General features: G+C 32.8%; 1 protein-coding gene across 7 annotated transcripts in view; it reads left to right on the top strand.

Annotated features, from left to right (window-relative positions):
* Positions 1 to 21106, top strand: part of LOC127727728 (cAMP-dependent protein kinase catalytic subunit alpha) — a 101900-nt gene that overhangs the window by 62113 nt on the left and 18681 nt on the right. For 5 of the 7 annotated variants that reach the window (XM_052234859.1, XM_052234881.1, XM_052234888.1 and 2 more), the window contains 3 exons: positions 12888 to 12949; positions 17131 to 17259; positions 19500 to 19598. In XM_052234859.1, coding sequence (XP_052090819.1) covers positions 12888 to 12949; positions 17131 to 17259; positions 19500 to 19598 — 290 coding nt within the window. Of the gene's footprint in view, positions 1 to 9153; positions 9329 to 12887; positions 12950 to 17130; positions 17260 to 19499; positions 19599 to 21106 lie in introns of those variants that run through there. The other 2 variants (XM_052234874.1, XM_052234867.1) reach the window with 2 other exon arrangements.

Here is a 21106-nt window from a genome sequence, read left to right as displayed (position 1 = left end):
ACTGGTTTGCCTATATTTACAAAATCTGAAAATCTGTATGAGGAAGTTGGGTGGGAAACTTTAGCTGACAGGAGGAAAAGACGAAAATTACAAATGTTTTATAACATTCAATACAAACATGCTCCGGATTATCTATGTAATCTAGTTCCACCCAGTGTACAGAGCACAACTGTATATCCCTTGCGAAATGGCAATGCTATTATTGTTCCCTTTTGTAGATTATCCCTTACTAAAGAATCTTTTATACCATCAACTATTAGACTATGGAATCATACCGATTTGTCCCTTCGAAAATCAGACTCTATCTCAAAATTTAAAATCCAATTAAAAAGGCTAAATACTATAAATAAAGATGTACCGAAGCACTATTCATATGGACCGAGGAAACTTAATATGATTCTAACACAATTCAGATGCTATTCATCTTTCTTGAACTATGACTTGTTTAGAGTCAATATAATTTCTGACCCATCTTGTTTTTGTAAATGCAACATTGAGACTGTACACCATTTCCTTTTCGACTGTTCTTTATATACACACCAGAGAGAAATTTTGATGAACAATCTAAGATGGCTCCCTGATGACCTTATATTAAATGTTAAGTTATTAACATCTGGTAATCCAAACCTTTCGTATGAACAAAACGTCAATATATTTAAACATGTATTCGAGTTTATTAAAAGGTCTGAGAGATTTCTTGTTATATGATACTAATAGTGTATTTGCGGTACATTCACGTCATCATCCTCATCATATTACCAATTTTTCCGTTATTATTGTTTTATCTTTTTTTTTCAATAGATAGACTCTTATAGTATTGTATATTCTGAATTATTGCATGCTCACATTAATATTGTATTGTAATTTATTGTTATTCGGAGCGGACTTCATAAGTATGGTTTACTTGTGTCCAATCCATTTTACTTTGAGTAAATAAAATATGTTTAAACTAAATAGGTCTTCAACACAGCGAGAAAATCCCGCACCCGGAAGCGGGCTTCAGCTGGCCCCTAAACAAACATGTGTACTAGTTCAATGAAAATGGACGTCACACTAAACTCCAAAACATATAAATTTATTAAAATTAAAAAACATACAAAACTAACAAAGGCTAGAGGCTCCTGACTTGGGACAGGCGCAAAAATGCGGCGGGGTTAAACATGTTTTGTGAGATCTCAACCCTCCCCCTATACCTCTAGCCAATGTAGAATAAACAAACACATAGCAGTACGCACAGTAAAACTCAGTTTAAAAGAAGTCCGAGTCCGATGTCAGAATAGGTAACAAAAGAAACTAAGCAAAATGACAGTGATACATAAATTAACAAAGGACTACTAGCAGCATATTTACTGACATGCCAGCTCCAGACCTCAATTAAACTAATCGAAAGATTATATCTTCATCATATGAAAATCAAGCACAATCCCTCCTGTTAGGGGTTTAGTATCATCACTCACTCATCCTCTTCGTGCCTGTCAGCACATAAGGCCTCAACCAGTACTCGCCACATTTGCCTGTCTGTTGCCTTCTTCTCAATCTCCTTCCAGGTTTTCCCAAGGTCTTTCATCTCAGTTTCTACCATTCTGCGCCAGGTCTCTTTTGGCCTCCCTCTTTTTCGTCTACCATCAGGTGTCCATCTCAAAGCAGTCTTGGTGATATCCTCATTTCCTTTCCTCAATACATGACCAATCCAACGCCATCTCTTCCTTTTAATATCCGTCTCAATACAACACTGATTGGTTTTGTGGTACAGGTCTTTGTTGGTTATAGTATTGGGCCAGAATATCTTACAGATTTTCCTCAAGAAAGTGTTATGGAATGAGGAAAGCTTTTTCATGTCTGATTGGATAATTCTCCAGCATTCTGCCCCATATAGAAGGATTGACTTTAGTATCATACCATCATAAAATATATGAGAAGAACATAACCCGTATCATGCCAACAACTGGTTTTAGAATAAAAGGACCCTATTAGTGAATCAATATTAATACCAAAAATATGCCATCTTTAATGACCTGTAGTTTCTGTAAATAATGTTATGGAATTGTATGTATATAATGTACTTGTATCTTATGTTGTATGTCTTTTGTAAATATCTGACTTATTTTGAGGCAAGAAAGATATGTTTTGGTTCTTGAAATAAAAAAAATATTTTATTTTATTTATTTATTACGCTCGACTTTGACCAGTCACCATATATATTAATGATTAATCGATCAACATTAAGGTTTCATGATTAGTGTGAATAAAGGAAGTGATGATATATGACAATGAGACTGCAACCCAATGACATAAAAAATAAGGTCAATTAGATATAAGTAGGAAAACCGTATCTAAGCTGAAGTAAAATTGTGACATGAACAAGTCGGTCTGACTGGATGGACCTTACCTTTGATTTCATTTTCGTGGCTCATTAAATAACGTTTGCGTTTGTGATTAAGTGATATCTCCAGTTAATATGAGTCAAAGGCCAACTATCTTTGGTCCATATAATATATGACTGTTTGTAATAAGAACTTCAATGATCGCAATGACTCGACATGTATTTCATATATATTAGATTATATTCTTATTATTTAAGAATGCGTGATTTTCAGTGTTTCACCTCCTGGTTGTTTCTTCAAATTGCGGCAAGGATAAACATTGGTTTATAGATTTTATGAGAAAGTTTTATTCATTGCAAATTAAAAAGTTGCTGTAACTTGCTTACTCACATCCTTTTACCGGCAGATGCAACAGGTAACACAGCACGATCACATTCTGCTGTACATCGTCATGATTGCAAAATCCATTGCATTACAATGGCAATCGGAAACGCAGACAAAAATCTGCTGTACGCGATAGCAAATGGCAATCGGGAACACATATCATATTAAGTCTGCCATAATGATAGCCAGTAATAGGTTATTTCGGTAACTTAGATCAGCGAATAAGAAGATTGTTCTAAGAACAAATAAAATATCTCATTAAAACCAAAAAACATTGGTTTTAAATGGAAAGAATAAAATATGATATTTATATTTCATTTATCGATAAATTAACATAATGTTGGAAGGGCTGAAGAATTTTACTACTCAGTACTCTTAACATACCTCCCCATATGGGTATTTTTCCAACGGATGTGACCAATTGAGCAAGAAACACCTGCCTTCGTGTAACCCCGGTTTTTTTGGGGGGGATTTGTTTTCAAACTTTAGGTTTTCTGTGTAGGGTCTTAATTAATTGTCTTTTCGTTATACCGTAGTCCCTCCGTTCCGATGATCCGTTCGTATGTCAACACTTCATATGATAACTCGAATTTGCTTTATACAATTCTCATGAAATTTTAACATACATTATGATTGACGAAAAAAGATAGCTCCCTTTTGATTTTGAATTTTTATGCCCCCGCCGTAGCGGAGGGGGCATTTAGTTTTACCCTTGTCCGTCTGTACGTCCGTACGTCCCAAAGTTGGTTTCCGTTCTCTAACTTTAGTTTGCTTCAACCAAATGTTATGAAACTTATACACAATGCTTATTACCACAAAACTCAGATCAAGTACAAATTTGGGTAGCGTCACTTTTACCGTTCTTCAGTTATGTCCCTTTATAACTTTATATGATGTGCAAACGGGGGCATCATCTGTGTCCCATAGACACATTCCCCATCGTTCCAATGCAGAGTTACGGAACTTTAACTATCAGATTTTGGGGCAATTGTTTCACATATCGCACACTTACAAGAGTATACATAGGTTGATTTACTTAAAACTGTGCGCTGTTATTGGGATTAAAAGAAACTCTCTCGTTTTTTATGCCCGCGCCATAGCGGAGGGGGCATTAAGTTTTACCCTTGTCAGTCTTTACGTCCGTCCGTCCGTACGTACGTACGTCCCGAAATTGATTTCTGTTCTCTAACTTAAGTTTGCCTCAACCAAATGTTGTGAAACTTATACACAATGCTTATTACCACAAATCAAAGGTCTAGTGTGAATTTTTGTGGTGTCACTTTTACAATTCTAGAGTTATGCCCCTTTACAGATAGAAAAATTGCTGAAGTTTTCGTTTCCGTTCTCTAACTTTAGTTTGCCTCAACCAAATGTTGTGAAACTTATACACAATGCTTATTACCACAAAACAAAGGTCTAGTGTGAATCTTTGTGGTGTCACTTTTACCATTCTAGAGTTATGCCCCTTTACAGTTAGAAAAATTGCTGAAGTTTTCGTTTCCGTCCTCTAACGTAAGTTTTGCATCTACCAAATGTTAAGAAACTTATACACAATGCTTATTACCACAAAACACAGATCAAATGTGATTTTTTTGTGGCGTCAATTTTACCATTCTAGAGTTATGCCCCTTTACAAATGGAAAAATTGCTGAATTTTTCGTTTCCGTTCTCTTACAGTTCTTGAGTTATGTACCTTTATAATACATGTATATGCAAGCGGGGGCATCATCTGTGTCCCATGGACATATTCCCCATTTATTTTTTTAATCATGTTTCTAGTTTGTCGTTGCAGAGTAACACGACTTTAATTGTCAGATTTTAGTTAATTTTTCATATGTTGTATACTAACTTGAGTATGCTTCGATAGATTCACATGAAACTGTACACAATTGTTGCAATTGGTAAAAGTATTAAGATACCTTTTGATTTTGAAGTTTTCCGATTTTTTTTTTATTCCACAGTTATGTGACTTCACCGTCAGATTAAAGGTGATTTTGTTCATGTCTTCGCGCACTGTAGCTCTCTTATGATTTGGTCAAATTATTGCAAACTTTATTCTGCTGTTGGGATTCAGTGTGAATGCTACAAAATTTCAATATGCAAAAAGGGCGTATTATACGCTCTTGGTGGGTCTGTTTGTTATCTTGTGGTCATCAATATGTCTGCCTTTATTCACTAGTGTTTTCTATCCCCCTTTGTATCTTCTTACTCCCTTTAAATATGAATAAGGAGGACATTTTAAAGTAAAATCCAGTTTCCATCTCAGGGAGTAAAGCTGTGAATATATTGTCTCTCAACTACATATTATTCATTTATGTTAACATTGGTCTTCGACTACAAAAACAAACTACTGAAGCATTCCTACTCTTTTGCCTAAATCAATTTACTTTGGCAAAAAAGAGTTTATGAAATTGTTGAAAAAGACCCCATACGGTTAAAACGCGGATATATTTAATTAAATCAGTAACATAACCACGATCGGAGTAGAAAGGGTTTGTCCCTGATCGGGAGACATATCCCACGGTATATAGCTTCTATGCACATTAAACTAATTCGGTATAAGTATACATTAATTCATTGGCTAAATAAAGAAGACAGCAAGGAAAATATATAATAAAGTACAAACAGAATTCATTTCACTCAGAAATCAATATAAAAGCAATTTAATGTAATAATAAAGTTATACAGTCGATCCTTCGGAAGTGCCCCACTATAATGTAAATTGATTTAAAATTAATAAAAGAATTCTTTATATAGAATTAATACCTAATTTTAGATTTTACATTTAAATTTTACCTTTTAAAGTTACTGAAGCATTCCTTGTCTTTTCTTATTTTTAACGTATTTCAAACGACTTATCACTTATTTATAGCTTTATAATTTAAATGTGTAAACACTCATGACACTAGTGCCTTTTTAGAACTGTGGGACTTGTAAAGTTACATGTAGTTTTAGTGTCATTATTTACAGCTTATAAACTTGGATGCATTTTTATGCCCCGCCACTAGGCGAAAGGGGTATTAAGTGTGGGCCTTGACCGTCCGTCCTGCCGTCCGTCCCAAAAGTATTTTCACTTATTTTAAGCAAGTTTGAACGGGGGCATTCGTATCCTCAGACACATTCTTCTTTTATTTTCAAATTGTTTGATGAGAGAGTCAGATGAAAAGGGTTACGCCTCGCTTCAATGGAAAAAAGATAGTAGATTTTTAAAACCAATTTTGCAACAACAAAAAAAGAAGAAACTGGTATCCTCATGTATACTTTTATTAGTCCCCTACCGACGAAGCCAAAGGGAACTTTAGGTTTGCCCTCCGTCCGTCTGTCTGTCTGTCTGTCCGTCCGTCTGTCTGTCCTTCTGTTAGTCCGGCAAATCAGCTTTCCACACTTTTTTCCTTCGTTCTTGAAGATATTGATTTGATATTTGGTATATAGTTTTATCATGACAAGTTATAGATCAAGTTCAAATTTTGTTCCGGTCTGATGATTTAATCCAGAGTTATGGACCATAACTCTGGACCATATCTAATGTTAGCGTACTATGTTAAACCATATTTCTGTACAAAGGGAGATAACTAATTTTTTTAAGGCCATTCTTTGTTCAATTATTTGAAGAATTTTTTGGCAGGTTTGTTAGTTATTTAGTATAAACTTATTTTCTTAATGCTATATATATAAAAAAAAATATGAAGAGAAATCCTTTAATTAGATAATAATCTATTTTTATTATGTATATATTTCAATACATTACATTCCGTCTTTAAGAACTTAAATAGTTCTCGTTAAATTTTTTTTTTTATCTCATTGTTTGTATTGTATTATGAAAAATTATTGATGTTGTAATGTTTATGCCCTTTGGGGCCCATAATTGGAAATAAAATATCTTATCTTATCTTATCATTGTGTAGATAAAAGTTGTTGACATTTTATAGATAAGTTACAAATCTACATTAGTTTGTGACAAATGAAAGAAAAAAATATTTGGAACTATTAATTATATTTGATTACAATTTGAAAATAGATATACACTGTATTACATCATATCTAAATTTAGAGAACTATTAATCATATCTAATGTTTTTTTCATCATGCTTATACGATATTGATTGATAATTGGTATATAGTTTTATCATGACAAGTTACAGATCAAGTTCAAATTTTTGTTTCCGTCTAATAATTTTGTGCAATGTTATGGTCCTTGGACTTGAAAAATTCACTCATATAATCAGTTTTCCACACTGTTTTTAGTCATGCTTGAAGATATTGACATGATATTTACTTTTTGTTTACACCATGGCAAGTTATATAATAAGTTAGCATTTTGTTCCAGTACAATGAATTTTTACCCGGTAGGGGTCTATATGTTGCCATGCAATACTCTCAGAATGCTTGTTTTGAATGCTTTGTGCCGAGACAAACTGACAAACTCGGCATCACCATGGTGTCTTCCTCGATCCATGCTGTTTAAATTTATTTATCTTAGCAACAAAAATGCCATCCTGTGTCGTGGCAACGAACCTATATTTAAAATTATCTTCGAATATACTTTCTCTCCAAATTTTACTCCAGTTAGTGCAGTCATCTTCTGAAACAGTTGTATGCATGATATCAAGGTAGGTTATGTTATAGAATATATGGGTTCTCTCGTTTATCCCAGGTCACGTTAGTGACCGAGGAAAGATGAGAAAAACCAGTTTCAACTATTTTATAGAGGTAATAAATATCAGTGTTTATTGCTGTCTCAAGTCGTAGATGTTTTAACATGTAAATTGCCAGATGTTCACTTTCTTTCACTGTATTTTTGATCAGCTATCTTGAAAAAAATACGAATATTTTCTTATTTATCATATCACTGCTGACTGTATATAGAAGAATCAAAGCTCATGAAATCGTTTAATTGCCAATACCAGAATTTTTGTCAAGTCAATTTTAGTGAAGATGGGTAAAGTATTAGAATACCACAAGTGTTCCATCCCAGAAATTAATTGAACTTCAATCACATCACTTTGTATAATGGTTCATCTAGAAATAAATATGCTACAAAATTTCACGATTTACTGCGATTTTTTCTTCTTTTTCTACCTTCTATACAGTTGGATAAATAGACTTGTCATGTCGAATATATTTATACGTGATATACAGTTAGAGAACTTTTATGAAATGATATTTTTAATCGAAGAAAAGTAACACCATGCCAACAAAATGAAGTCACTCTGTCTTATTGTGAAGATCATCTTTGACATGGGGACCTTGATTTGTTAAAATGCTGTGAAACATTCTTATCGCGGTGTTTCTCAAAAATCCCATTTTCAAGCTTTACTGACCTCGGATGAATTTTACTTCAAAGCTATTCAAATTTTTTTCACGAGAACTAAGAACATTGCAATTGTCACCTCCACCTACTGCAGGCTATATTGAATGTCTGAGGCTGGTCCAAACGTTTTGGTGGTTGCAAGATCTTGCAACAGGTTGGAAATGAAAATAATATAAATTGGAAGCACCGTGTATAAAAGCCTAAATAGGATTCTACGCGTACCAACACAGATACAGATATGCGTAACGACGCCATATTAAGATTGGGTTGAACGTGATCCTTAATTAAAGGCAGTTAAATTTGGAAAATAGGTTCCCTTTATGGACCCTCTGTACGATAGTTCTCACGTGACACTAGTCTCGTATAACCTCGCCGAGAAAGTTGAGCTGATTGACAAGATCTGACAATATTCGTCTGCAAGAAAACTCTGCATCGGTCTCTTCTGTATTGGTCTAGCATCTGCCATTATAAAATGTCACCTAAGAAGTCTACGGAAGATGAAGGACATGGTGACTCCACCAAATTTTGTAATAAGCCATGAATAATTTAGTTATCTAAAAAACAAACTGGACACGTTTTCCCCCTTTTCAGCTAGAGTTTTCTTCGATACCTTCCCAATAATGGTATCAAAAACAAAACCCTGATATTATTATGGACAACAGAATAATAGTAACTTGTAAGCCAAAAGAAAAGGAAAATATGGTTTTCGCTGTCACGTAAAAATATATAACTATTAATGTCTAATATCAAATATAATTTGTTTTTTTTTCTGCTCACAAACAATTCTGAAGGAAGCAACAATGTCTGATCTTTACAATGAATCAACAATTTTATTTTATCTCAGTAACTGACCAATTTAAATGATCTTAACGCTGAACGAGCGTACAAATCCTTGATCCCTATTGATGGGTTTACATGATGTGTATTCAACTCTTACATTATTTATGTTTATATTGGAAATTCCGCCGCGTAAAAATATAGTTCATATACTACTGTATGGTTTAAGTGACTTTATAACTTCTATCCTGTATATGTGATTCCAAAATAGTCAATGATATTGTTTTAATTTGATCATTTCATTCTTTAACAAGACAAATTGAAATTAATCACAGCAATTGATTACTGATGCGAATTACTGCGCTTAGTGTATAATGTGTGTGAATAAAATATTGTAATGGCCGAATGAACTGGATTTCAGTTTCATATAGCAAACGATCTTTATTGAGCTACATCAAATAAATCAGTTAGATATAAATAAGGGAAATGGGGAATGCAGCTACTGCAAAGAAAGGGGATCCAACAGAGAATGGTATGTAATTATTTTGTGACAAATATTGAAGGCAATGATCTCAACTTAATATGTATCTACTGACTACTGTAAAATGTATATTATTGCAGCAAATAGATTCACATAGACCTGTATGACAGAATTACAGTGGTCATGGTAATGAACGAATGATTTCATATAATTTATTTATAGATCAGTTTATTTTTCAAGTTGTTATTTTTGATTGATATTGAACGCTTAAAATTTTACATTTATTATGATAAACATTTGATGTCTTGTGCTGGATACCTACAGATACATATCATATGTAGTTCAGTAATAAAGAGGCAAGGATTGATCATTGCCAATAGAATATATTGTTGAAAAAAAAATATCCACAAACTGTTATACCTCTGAATGCCCCATCCCCTTAAGATATATGTATAAAAAAAACAAGTAAACATCATAATTACATGTAATCCTTTACTGTTCAGTAAATTGGAAAAGGTTTCCAGTCAAGTATTCATTACTTATAAGTAATTGTATCCCTATGTAATCTGTGATGCTCTTTCAGGAGATACATGTAGATATAATAAATTTTAATAGGAATATGAAAATTCTGCTGTTAGGTTGAAATGCATACATAACCATATGTATAGCCAGAGACACATAAAATATTTCGAGTTTCTGGTATAGTGGACACCGTGTATGTCATGTCTAACAAGTTTCTTGGATATATGATGAGGGTACATTGTGTACATGTGTAGGTTATTCTTATTAAATGTTCCATTTATGTTGTAGTGGAAAATTTTCTGTAGATGAGCAGATTTTTTTTCTCACTTTTTAAGATTATATACATTTTTTACTTAAACGGTTAAAATTTGGGTGTGTTAGTTAACCAAAACTTAAGTCTTGGATACATTTAGTTTTTGTTTTTGACGCAGACCTTAGCCATTAGGAAATGTTTGAACATTTAGTTTTTGTTTTTGACTCAGACCTTAGTCTTTAGGAAATGTTTGAAGATCTTTTGGGTGTCATGTCCTATTAGTAAAAATAAAAAATTTAAAATGAACTGTGTTTTTGAGGATTAATTTACCAAGTTACCTTCATGTTGTAAACTTTGTTCCTTTGTGATACTGTTACATTCTTATAAAAACAATATGAAGTGCATCTTTCTTTGCTTGATAGGTAATTACATGTGTAGGACTGATTCAGATTTATATCCTATAAAGAATTAGTATCTGTGTTGACAGTTAACAATTTTTTTGTCGAAAGTGAAAATAGGCATCAAACATTTGTAATTTATTCAAATAAGGCACATGTTTTCTTCTTTGACCTGAGTCCTGTACGTGAATATTGTTACCATCACAGTAGTACAAATTTCAATCTTTTTCATTCTGTATCTGATATCTCCAATGTGTATTTTGATAAAGGGCAATTTATATGGGCCATTATAATCAAGGGATGGTAAATTGACAAATTTGTTTCATTACATATTGGAATCTCTTGATGTTTTCTCAATTAACAAATACAATAACCTCTGTTTGCACAAAACAATGTTCCTTTGAAAGAATGAAAGATCCAACTACAGTACTACATAAACGATTGCACTTCTAACCTCTAAAGGGAAAGTCGACTATTGGAGATGGAGATTTATTTAACTCCAGGTCAACTTGATTTCACTTTTGACAATTGAAAAAAAAGCGAAGTGAATGAAGGGAGGGTGACTTCACCAATGATGTTGTCACTAAAAATATTCTTCTTGTTTGCTTAAAAATAGGTTGTTGAAATTGATCAACATAAAATTAAGTTAATGATTATATACCCTTTTGTTGTTTCAATGCTAAACATATGGAAATTTTATAGAAAATCCACAGACTTTCCCCTTGTATTCTAATATTTGACAATTCCGTGCTTGATAGATAGAGGATTCTTGCATGTAGTGCTAGCAATAATTTTCTATAACAAGTTTATATATTAAGATATTGGTTAAAACAAATATAAATTTGGCCCAATTCAAGTACACCTTCTAGGGTGCGCTCAACTTAAGTGACTCAGCATGAGGTTTTTTGGAATGTAAAGGTTGTTTAGAAATTTTTGTAAACAATAAACGCTAGCACATCATGGACAAACAAGTGAGTAATCTATTGTTTAAAATTTTATAACGAAAATATTTGTTTAAAAGTCTGGATTTTCTGCAAGAAATTTTGCGTTTATTTGCCACAAAAATCCCCATTTTCTATTAAATGCAATAAAACAATAAATAATATTGCTTTGAACGAAGTTTCCCTTTGATATACTGTATGTACAAAATGGCACATCTCTATTATTCATCATCTTTGCTGTTTTGATATAATTTCACTTTTAAAAATTCGTAATACACATGGCTACAGAAGGGGTCATAAACCTTAACATACATGTATATATATATTTCAGATTAATGACATGATTGATAATACATTTTGGGCTTAACAATAACCATAAAGTTTATTCATAATCTTCACTAGCCATAATTGGGGGTACAGTGTCAGAACAAAGGTTACCTCTATTAAGCAAAAACCTGTCATGTCTTCTTGTCCTGCTATTGTAATACATGTACTAATATGCATTTAAATGATTTTGAACCTCAATTTAAAGGTCACCTCTCTTATAATAAGGTCAGTTTTCTCTTGTCCCAAAGGTGACCTTTATTTACAGGTTTTGACTGTTATACATATATGCATGTACATATAATGTTTAGCAGCTCCATGTTTCATTCAGCCTAAAAAAAAAATTTTTGCAGAATTGTTTTTTTTATTATTATTATTTTAATCTTTAATTCAGACAACACCATTGAAATGTTATGAACAGTCAATTTATAAAATGTAACATGTACGATATGCAAATGTTTATACTATTAGTAAATTAATTATTACTTTAGTAAAGATACATTTGCATGTCATACATTTGTACATGTGGTCATAGACTACTGAAAAGCCTTGAAATTTCTCAGCTCCAACATTTTTGGGTTTTCTCTTTTGAATGTTTGGCACATCTTGAACATATGGCTACCCCTGTTTTTTTTGCCCAGCCATATCATACTTATAGTTATGATGTTAAGATTGGATATTTTAGGATGCAGTATAGGAATATGCGTTTAGAACTAAAAAGCATTGCAGAAACTCATTGACACCTTTGATATTTAAGGTTTTCTGTTTGCTTGTCTCCTTGTACTTTAAAGCTTAGCTTATACTGTTGTAATTACAATTCATTGTGTAGGTTACTGTACAAGAAGCAGGCATAATTTTCAGTACAATTAAACCTGTATATAAAGAATATCCTTGTGACCAGAGAAACTGACCTTAAAAGAAATGTGACCTTTGAATTGAGGTTCTAAATGCATAAATGCACAATCAAACATGTACATTGTACATGTAGGTATTACTACAGTGGGACAAGAACAGGATGACTTGATAAGACAGGTTTTAGCTTTATATACAGATGTAGCAGGTTTGACTGTAATTTTTTGTGTATGATCTTGCTATTCTACTAAGACTTCTAACTTACAGTATAAAAGTAATCTTATATCACTTAACTTGTATTATTTTTACTTCTTTTACAGTTAAAGAATTTTTAACAAAAGCAAAGGAAGACTTCACACAGAAATGGGATCACCCACAGCAGGTATGTTACATAAAATAATATCATACTGAGTCTGCAAAGTTAATGATGCAACCATTGGTTAGGTAAATAGTTAGTATGCATTTAGCCTTACATCCTCGTTCATTGTTCTGAAGTGGATAGATGTATCACTGGCAATCATGCTGGCCGTGGGTCACATTTTTTTTTACATTTAGGTACATTTTTGTGCATATGTATACAAATGTACATGTATAACAGTGTGTGAAACTAACTTTTTGGGAGGCATAGTCTGATCATTAAATTTACATAATCCACACTGTACATTGTACATGTATATGAAATATGCAGCATATTTAGCAAAGACCGGCTTGATTTTACATCTACTATCTATTGGTCTTCTTCTAAATTTGCACATTAGTATAATATATCCTGCAAAGTTTAAGGTTAAGACATGACTGACATTAAATAAGCATAAAAAATAGATATTGTATGCATGGTATTTGTGATGAATGAGTGTAGATTCAAATTCCATTTTAGAAATTGAAAAGAAAAGAATATATGTAGGTAGATGGCAAATCAGACTTTCTAGTGAATTTGCATTAGTTAAGTATGAGATACAAGTGCCCATATACATATAATACTGACAAAGTCTGCAGAAAATGTGCCATGTACATGTACATCTGTGAATGCAAATTCTCTTATCAATTGTGCAAACCGTGGCGAACAATGTGGAACAAATTCAGTCATCAATGGTAGACTTCTGAATTACTGGTTCATTTCAAAGTTTATTAAAACACAATATTAAAAGCAGGTGGATAGAACAGATTTTCACTGGCTTGTAAACTTCTGTCTTTGAATGATATTATACTGAACTTAAAAAGAAAGATATGTCATTGAATAATTTTCGATTGCATAACATTAAACAGTTATTTTTGCTTCAAAAAGAATAAGGACACTAGAAAAAATGTTTGTTGGGAGGTTAAGTCCTGAAAATAGCCATTGGGTCAACTTTTTATGTGTTTACTGTTAACATTTACTTAAGTTAATAATGATTGGGAAGTTATTTTTTTTTATGCCCCCGCCTTGGCGGAGGAGGCATTAAGTTTTACCCTTGTCTGTCTGTACATCCGTCCGTACATCAGTATGTCCGTACGTCCCGTAAATGGTTTCCGTTTACTAACTTAAGTTTGCCTCAACCAAATGTTATGAAACTTATACACAATTCTTATTACCATAAAACACAGATCAGGTTGAAATTTGGGTGTCACTTTTACCATTCTAGAGTTACATGTATGCCCTTTACAAATAGAAAAATTGCTGAATTCGTTTCCGTTCTCTAACTTAAGTTTGCCTCAACCAAATGTTATGAAACTTATACACAATGCTTATTACCACAAAACTCAGATCAAGTACGAATTTGGGTAGGGTCACTTATACCGTTCTTGAGTTATGTCCCTATATAGCGTTATATGCAAGCGGGGGCATCATCTGTGTCCCATGGACACATTCCCCATTTATTTAAGGTTAAACAAAAGTTAATTTTGGCAGTTATATTATAAGAACACTAGAACACACTCGCAACATCGCAGGTCCATGACTGAATTTAAGTACCTATGTCTTATTTGCAGCCTGGATTTTTAGTATTCGTATTGTCATTTGATAAAGTCATGTTGATTATAAAGTGCACAGTTTTCTTTGCTTTCAAAATCTTTCTGTTTGAATCGGTCCTGGTTTCCTTACTACAAGTGGAAACTACTTGTAGATATATTATTTTGGTCAATGATTGAATTTAGTAGTGTCAATCCCTGTATAATGGAGAAGGTCAGGTGTGATTATGATCTGTGTATATAGCAAATCCCATATACTACGTTTGATGGTGCGCCTGACAGAGGCAGAACATACAGATTAGGTAACAGGTAACAGGTACTATTGGTATCGGTTTCGGATTCTACCCGGTACTTGTTCATTGTTGGTAATATTAATTATATGGAAAACAAAAGGGCCTGGAATGGTGTAATTTTTAATCAACAGCTTGTCCTATATTAGTTACATATAAATACAGTTGAATTCTTTGATTCATCGTTTTTACGTCATGCTGACTAACAAATTGGACCTCATTATTTTAGTAGTATAGATGCTTACACAATATGAAGCCTGTTTCTGATACATGTACAATCTATTTGACTATCTGTATGAAACAATAGAACAGTTTGATAATGTTTATAATTACACAAAAAAAGTAATGCATTTTTATTTAGGTTAAAAGTAGAGTCTTTAGAAATGTCCCAATAGATTTACAAGGTCATTGAACTTGAAAATTATAGAAAGTCATTGCTAAAGTTTCCTTGGGCATGCATGAATCAACAGATATGTAGTAATGATAAGGATCAAATTTGAAGAAAACATGTAATTTTCTAGGATTTTGTTAATGTAAAATCAAAAAGTAAGAATACAAGTTATAAAATTTCTGACCTACATGTACCAACACTTTTTTGTAGCAAAAGACAGTAAACAGGCGTATATAATTTTATGTGCCTTATAAATCTCTACAAATTTTGTGTAGTCCATTTGGACTTACAGGTATAAGTAACATCGTATTGGATGGCTCATGAACAAGAAATTTGATAGATTTTTTTGTGTTGAAAATGAAAGGAATGAATCAGTTTGTAATTCATTAGATTTACTCAGCATGAGAAAATGTAAAGTATTATGAGAACACTGTTTTTGTGTTTAACTACATGTACATGTCATTTTTGTTTAACTACATGTACATGTCATTTTGACATTATTCACTATTCCTGGTATTGAATCAGTGTTAGAATGGTCATACATGGACATTCAAACAAGCTTATCATTACACCACTGTAGAAAAATATGTGTGATTTATTATAAGATGTCAGACTTGCATAGTTACTGAGAGTAAAAAAAAAGAAGAGAAAAATCATCATGCTTGTTTGTATCATGCTGTTTGTACATGTTATATTTAAGTAAGAGACAGTCAATTTCTGGTCCTTTTTTTTGGTAGAAAGTATGTTTGTGAGGTGGGATGTTGATTTAAGTGCAGTTGTATTTTGAACAATTTTGTATTAAGTTGGACATTTTTAACTTTGCTGATCAGTTCCTATCTTCAGAAGGGTTTGTGAAAGTTTCCTAAGTAAATATGATTAGCTCAGTGTCTTTACAGGTACATCTAATTTTACAAAATGTCAAAAATAAGCAGCTGCATATAATATGATGTGTATACACACTGAAGAACATGCAATTTACATTATCAATATAAGTTATTGATTTCATATCTTTCCTGTAGGAAGCCTCTTCTCATTCTTGAAATTGACATTGATTTAATTGGAAAGCTGAGAAGGCCAAGCTCTCACTTGGTGTATATAAATAACTTCCTTTGTGATAAATATTGTTTCAATCTGTTGTACATCAAGAAGAGTTAGTACATGTAAAGCTAAGTAACACCACACCCAGGGAATCTGTGCATAAAGTGTGTTAAATGTAACTTGTTTGACAGCAGGAAAAATGAAAATCATCTCACTGGAACAGGTCTTTGGTCACTAAAGTTTTGATGTTGCCGAGTTGTAAACACTCCTGCCCCCTTTAAAATTAACACCATTAATAATAAATAAATAACACTAGTACTTTATTTTTGTCTATTTATTTATCATTGATTGCATTAATTACAAAACTTGTTTTCTCAAGACTTAGGGTTAATGTCTATCTCTTTGACCTTGTGGTAACTAAAATCTAAGTTTGAACCCAACCACATGTTCATGTGCCTGTCAGAAGTCAGGGTTTTTTTTGTTACCATTTAGTACTTGAAAAATTGTATAATCATTTGTCTTTTTTAAAGACTGCTAATGGACCTCTAGATTTGTTTTATGTGGTTGGGTTGTGTCTCATTGGAGTATACCCCCCATTTCTTTTTAATTATGCTAATTTTATTTGTAACAATGAATAGATTATTTTCCAATTTAACACTAAAAAAAATGTAAAGAAATGGAACTGACTATGATATACAAAGTCTTTTTAAGAAATATGAACACCATATATGCATTAAATACCAGGTTTACCTGCTTTTGTGAATTTGTTTGCTTACTTTTTTGATGAGATTCCCATATGTTGTCCTTCTATAAAGTTTATAGTCATATATGTACCAATACATTGAAAGAAACCAATCTTGAATTGCTGTATAGTTACATGTATACACTTGATTTCAGAACACTGCCTGTCTAGATGACTTTGACAGAATTAAGACCCTTGGAACAGGGTCCTTTGGAAGGGTGATGCTAGTCCAGCACAAAGCAAACAAAAATTACTATGCCATGAAAATTTTAGATAAACAGAAAGTAAGTATAATATGTATGCTTTATTTACTTATACTTAAGATGTACAATGTATGAATATGAACAGAACTCATAGTTGTTTGCTTGCACAATGTCTTGCAGATTTTTTTTCATAACTTGAAAAATCTCATATTTTGAGATTTTTAGTAAAGTGCAGATTTTCAGCTGTAATCCTATAAACATGTACACATCAGTGGTCTCGTTAGCCCAAAATAGAAGGGCGCCGCGCCCTTGGTGTTCTCAGCCGCGCCCTGGGTGCCTTCATCCGCGCCCTTCTGCCCTGACGCCTTTTTCCAAAAAAACCTTGTGCCGTTTTGGTAAAATTGCCTTTTGTTTCATCGATTTCTTATCACAAAGTTAAATTACATATATGACACCAGGTGATTGTCCCCAGGTTAATCATGTCATTACAATCAATTACAGTGGATAAGACTTCAAAGGTGTTAATAACTAGGTAATTTAATTAAGACAATGTACCTTTTTGTCATAAATTCGATCTCCCAAGAAGAGTGTATAAATGAAGACTTTCATGACTTTAGAATAGAATTTAAGTCATCAAAATACAACTATGCCTTCACAGAAACGCTGTCCATCTCAACTTGTGAGCGACAAGCAAACAGTAAACATGTTCGAAATTAATTTTGGAGTTACTTCCCCTGTTTTAGCTTATTACAAATTTGTGCTCCTAAAATATTATCTAGTACTAAAAATAGGAATAAATTACCAGTTGAATACAAAATTATATAAGAATGTTACCTTAAGGATATTAACTGTCTTTGAACATACCAAAAAAAATTTATTGCAATTTATTTTTGATAATCATACTTTTAGCAATCCATGTTCTATACATTGTCAATTAAGAAATTTGTCAGTTCAATTGTTATAATGATGTTAAGCTGCAATACTACAAAAATGGGTAGTGTGAAGTTAAACTATCATGACATCAACTTGATGAAGCTTTACTAAATAATTCCATAACACACAACAATGAAAAAAAGTTTTGAGGGCCAAACTCTAGCTGAAAATTTTGAAATAAGACAACTCTGTCACATGTATGCTAAATTATGAGATGTTTAGTTTATGTTGGTTTTTTTTGGAATGGGGGGGGGGGGGGGAGGAGAATAGTAAGTTAATTTGCCTCTATTGGTTTATAGTGATGTGATGTATGAATGTGTATTGACATGTTTTATGGACATGTCGAATGAATAACATTTTCTAATGCAAATTTTATAGAATAAATAATCAAAACAACAACTTATGCATCTTTATTAACAACATATACAGTAAATAAAAGAATGTGAACTCGTGATACACACAGAAACGTAGACAAAAGAAATGAGCAGTGCCTTTTCCTTTCATAAAAAAGTGCCCTGCCCTCCACTGGCACCCTGCCCCTTTTGATTTCTAGCTGGAGCACTGCACATGTAATACCAATGACTATGCAGGATTCATGGGATTTGATCATTTATACCAGATTCTTTAATAGAAAATATCAACCTTTTTATAAGTTGTTTACTTCTGAAAAATTCAAAGTTTCATTTAAACAAATACTTGAGGGCTTTTCCAGAAACAATTTAGGTCAGATCGAAGACTGACAAATCAAATAAGATTTAATGACTTGTGTCTGTTTCTTAAAATAAGCATTAAGAAATAAAAGCATATTATTAAATTCCTTTGGAGATGAAATAAAAAGTTTTCTCAGATTCCTTCCCCTGCATTCATTTCAGGAAGAGCCCTGATTGTCTTTTGAATAACAGTTCAATTTTACATCAGCAAATTGAATTGAATAAGGGAACGACCATTTAACTTCAAGGGGGGGAGGGGTTATGGTTTTTTCCTAAAAAAATATTCTGATCCCCAATTTGATGAAAAAAAATATTGTTGTCAAGCAGATGACAAAAAAAATATTCTGAATCCAGATTTTCCCCATACCTTATAATGTTAAATTTTGAAAAAAATAATTTGATTGATAGCGTCGAAAAACTAAAAAAAATGTTCACGCTTTGCACGAAAAAAAATTCTGACTAAGACAAAAAACCATAACCCCCCCTTCTCCCCCCCCCCCCCCTTTTGAAGTTAAATGGTTGCTTCTTAACATCTATAGTGAAAACAATCACCATAATTTAAATTTAATAACAGGTTCCTGACAGTAAATATTTGATTATATGTAGTACATGTATTAGTGTTATTATCCCCTTTTGGTGAACTTTAGGTTTTCTGATTAATTATTTTTTAATTTGTAGGTTGTTAAATTAAAACAAGTAGAACACACACTAAATGAGAAGAGGATATTACAAGCTATTAGTTTTCCATTCCTTGTCAGCTTAGAATATCATTTTAAGGTGAGGTTTTGGAATAATCATTTATGTTAGATTAGATGGAATTGTATGTATGTATGTATGTTTGATGTATATATATGAATAGGTAGAGGCCATATAAACAGGGAAAACGGACACCCTTGACCAAAGTAACTTCTCAAAATAGAATTTTGAATGGTAATACCATCATTGATTGTAAATGAAGTTCAGTATTTTTCTGAAGTTTGAACCTGTTTTACTACAGATGACAATAAGGCTATTGGTTTTTTGACAAATGATACATTTTTATACGACCGCAAAAAAATTTTTGTGGTCGTATATTGGTATGACGTTGGCGTCGTTGTCGTCGTCATCGTCGTCTGGCGTCGTCCGGCGTCGTCCGAAGACACATTGGTTTTCGCACTCTAACTTTAGTTTAAGTGAATGGATCTCTATGAAATTTTACCACAAGGTTCAATACCACAAAAGGAAGGTTGGGATTGATTTTGGGGGTTATGGTACCAACAGTAAAGGAATTAGGGGCCAAAAAGGGGCCAAAAATAAGCATTTTTGTAACTTCCAGACATAACTTGTGTGTTAGTGTATGGATCTCTCTGACATTGTACCACAAGGTTCCATATCACAAAAGGAATGCTGGGATTGATTTTGGGGGTAATTGCCTCAAAATTTTAGGAATTAGGGGCCAAAAAAGGGGCAAAAAACAAGCATTTTTCTAGTTTCATGACAATAACTTGTGTGTAAGTGTATGGATCTTTCTGAAATTGTACTACAAGGTTCCATATCACAAAGGGAAAGCTGGAATTGAGTTTGGGGGTAATTGCCGAAACGTTTAGGAATTGGGGGCCAAAAAGGGGCCAAAAATAAGCATTTTTCTAGTTTCCAGACAATAACTTGTGTTCAAGTGTATGGATCGCTCTGAAATTGTACTGCAAGGTACCATACCACAAAGGGAAGGCTGTGATTGATGATGGGGGTAATTGCCGCAATATTTTAGGAATTAGGGGCCAAAAAGGGGCAAAAAACAAGCATTTTTCTAGTTTCAGGACAATAACTTGTGTGTAAGTGTATGGATCTTTCTGAAATTGTACTACAAGGTTCAATATCACAAAGGGAAAGCTGGAATTGAGTTTGGGGGTTATTGCCTAAACGTTTAGGAATTGGGGGCCAAAAAGGGGCCAAAAATAAGCATTTTTCTAGTTTCCAGACAATAACTTGTGTTCAAGTGTATGGATCTCTCTGAAATTGTACTGCAAGGTACCATTCCACAAAGGGAAGGCTGGGAATGAGTTTGGGGGTGATGAATCATAAGGGGGTTCAAAAAATTAGGGGGGGGGGATTTTTTTTTTTTTTCCTTTTTTTTCTTTTTTTCCTTTTTTTTTCTTTTAAAATTTTCCATTTTAAGTTGGTTATTTCTGATTTATATTTAAAAGCAAATAATTATGATATGGTAGGAGATACACACCAAACAGGATGTGTAAATTATTATATTATAAGTATTGTGCAATAGCAAGAAATTTTCAATTGCACAGTAT

This window comes from Mytilus californianus, unplaced genomic scaffold, assembly GCF_021869535.1.
Source record: "Mytilus californianus isolate M0D057914Y unplaced genomic scaffold, xbMytCali1.0.p SCAF_1, whole genome shotgun sequence".
Classification (NCBI taxonomy): domain Eukaryota; kingdom Metazoa; phylum Mollusca; class Bivalvia; order Mytilida; family Mytilidae; genus Mytilus; species Mytilus californianus.
The sequence above is the reverse complement of the archived record's forward strand: the minus strand, read 5'-3'. Positions and strand labels throughout refer to the sequence as shown.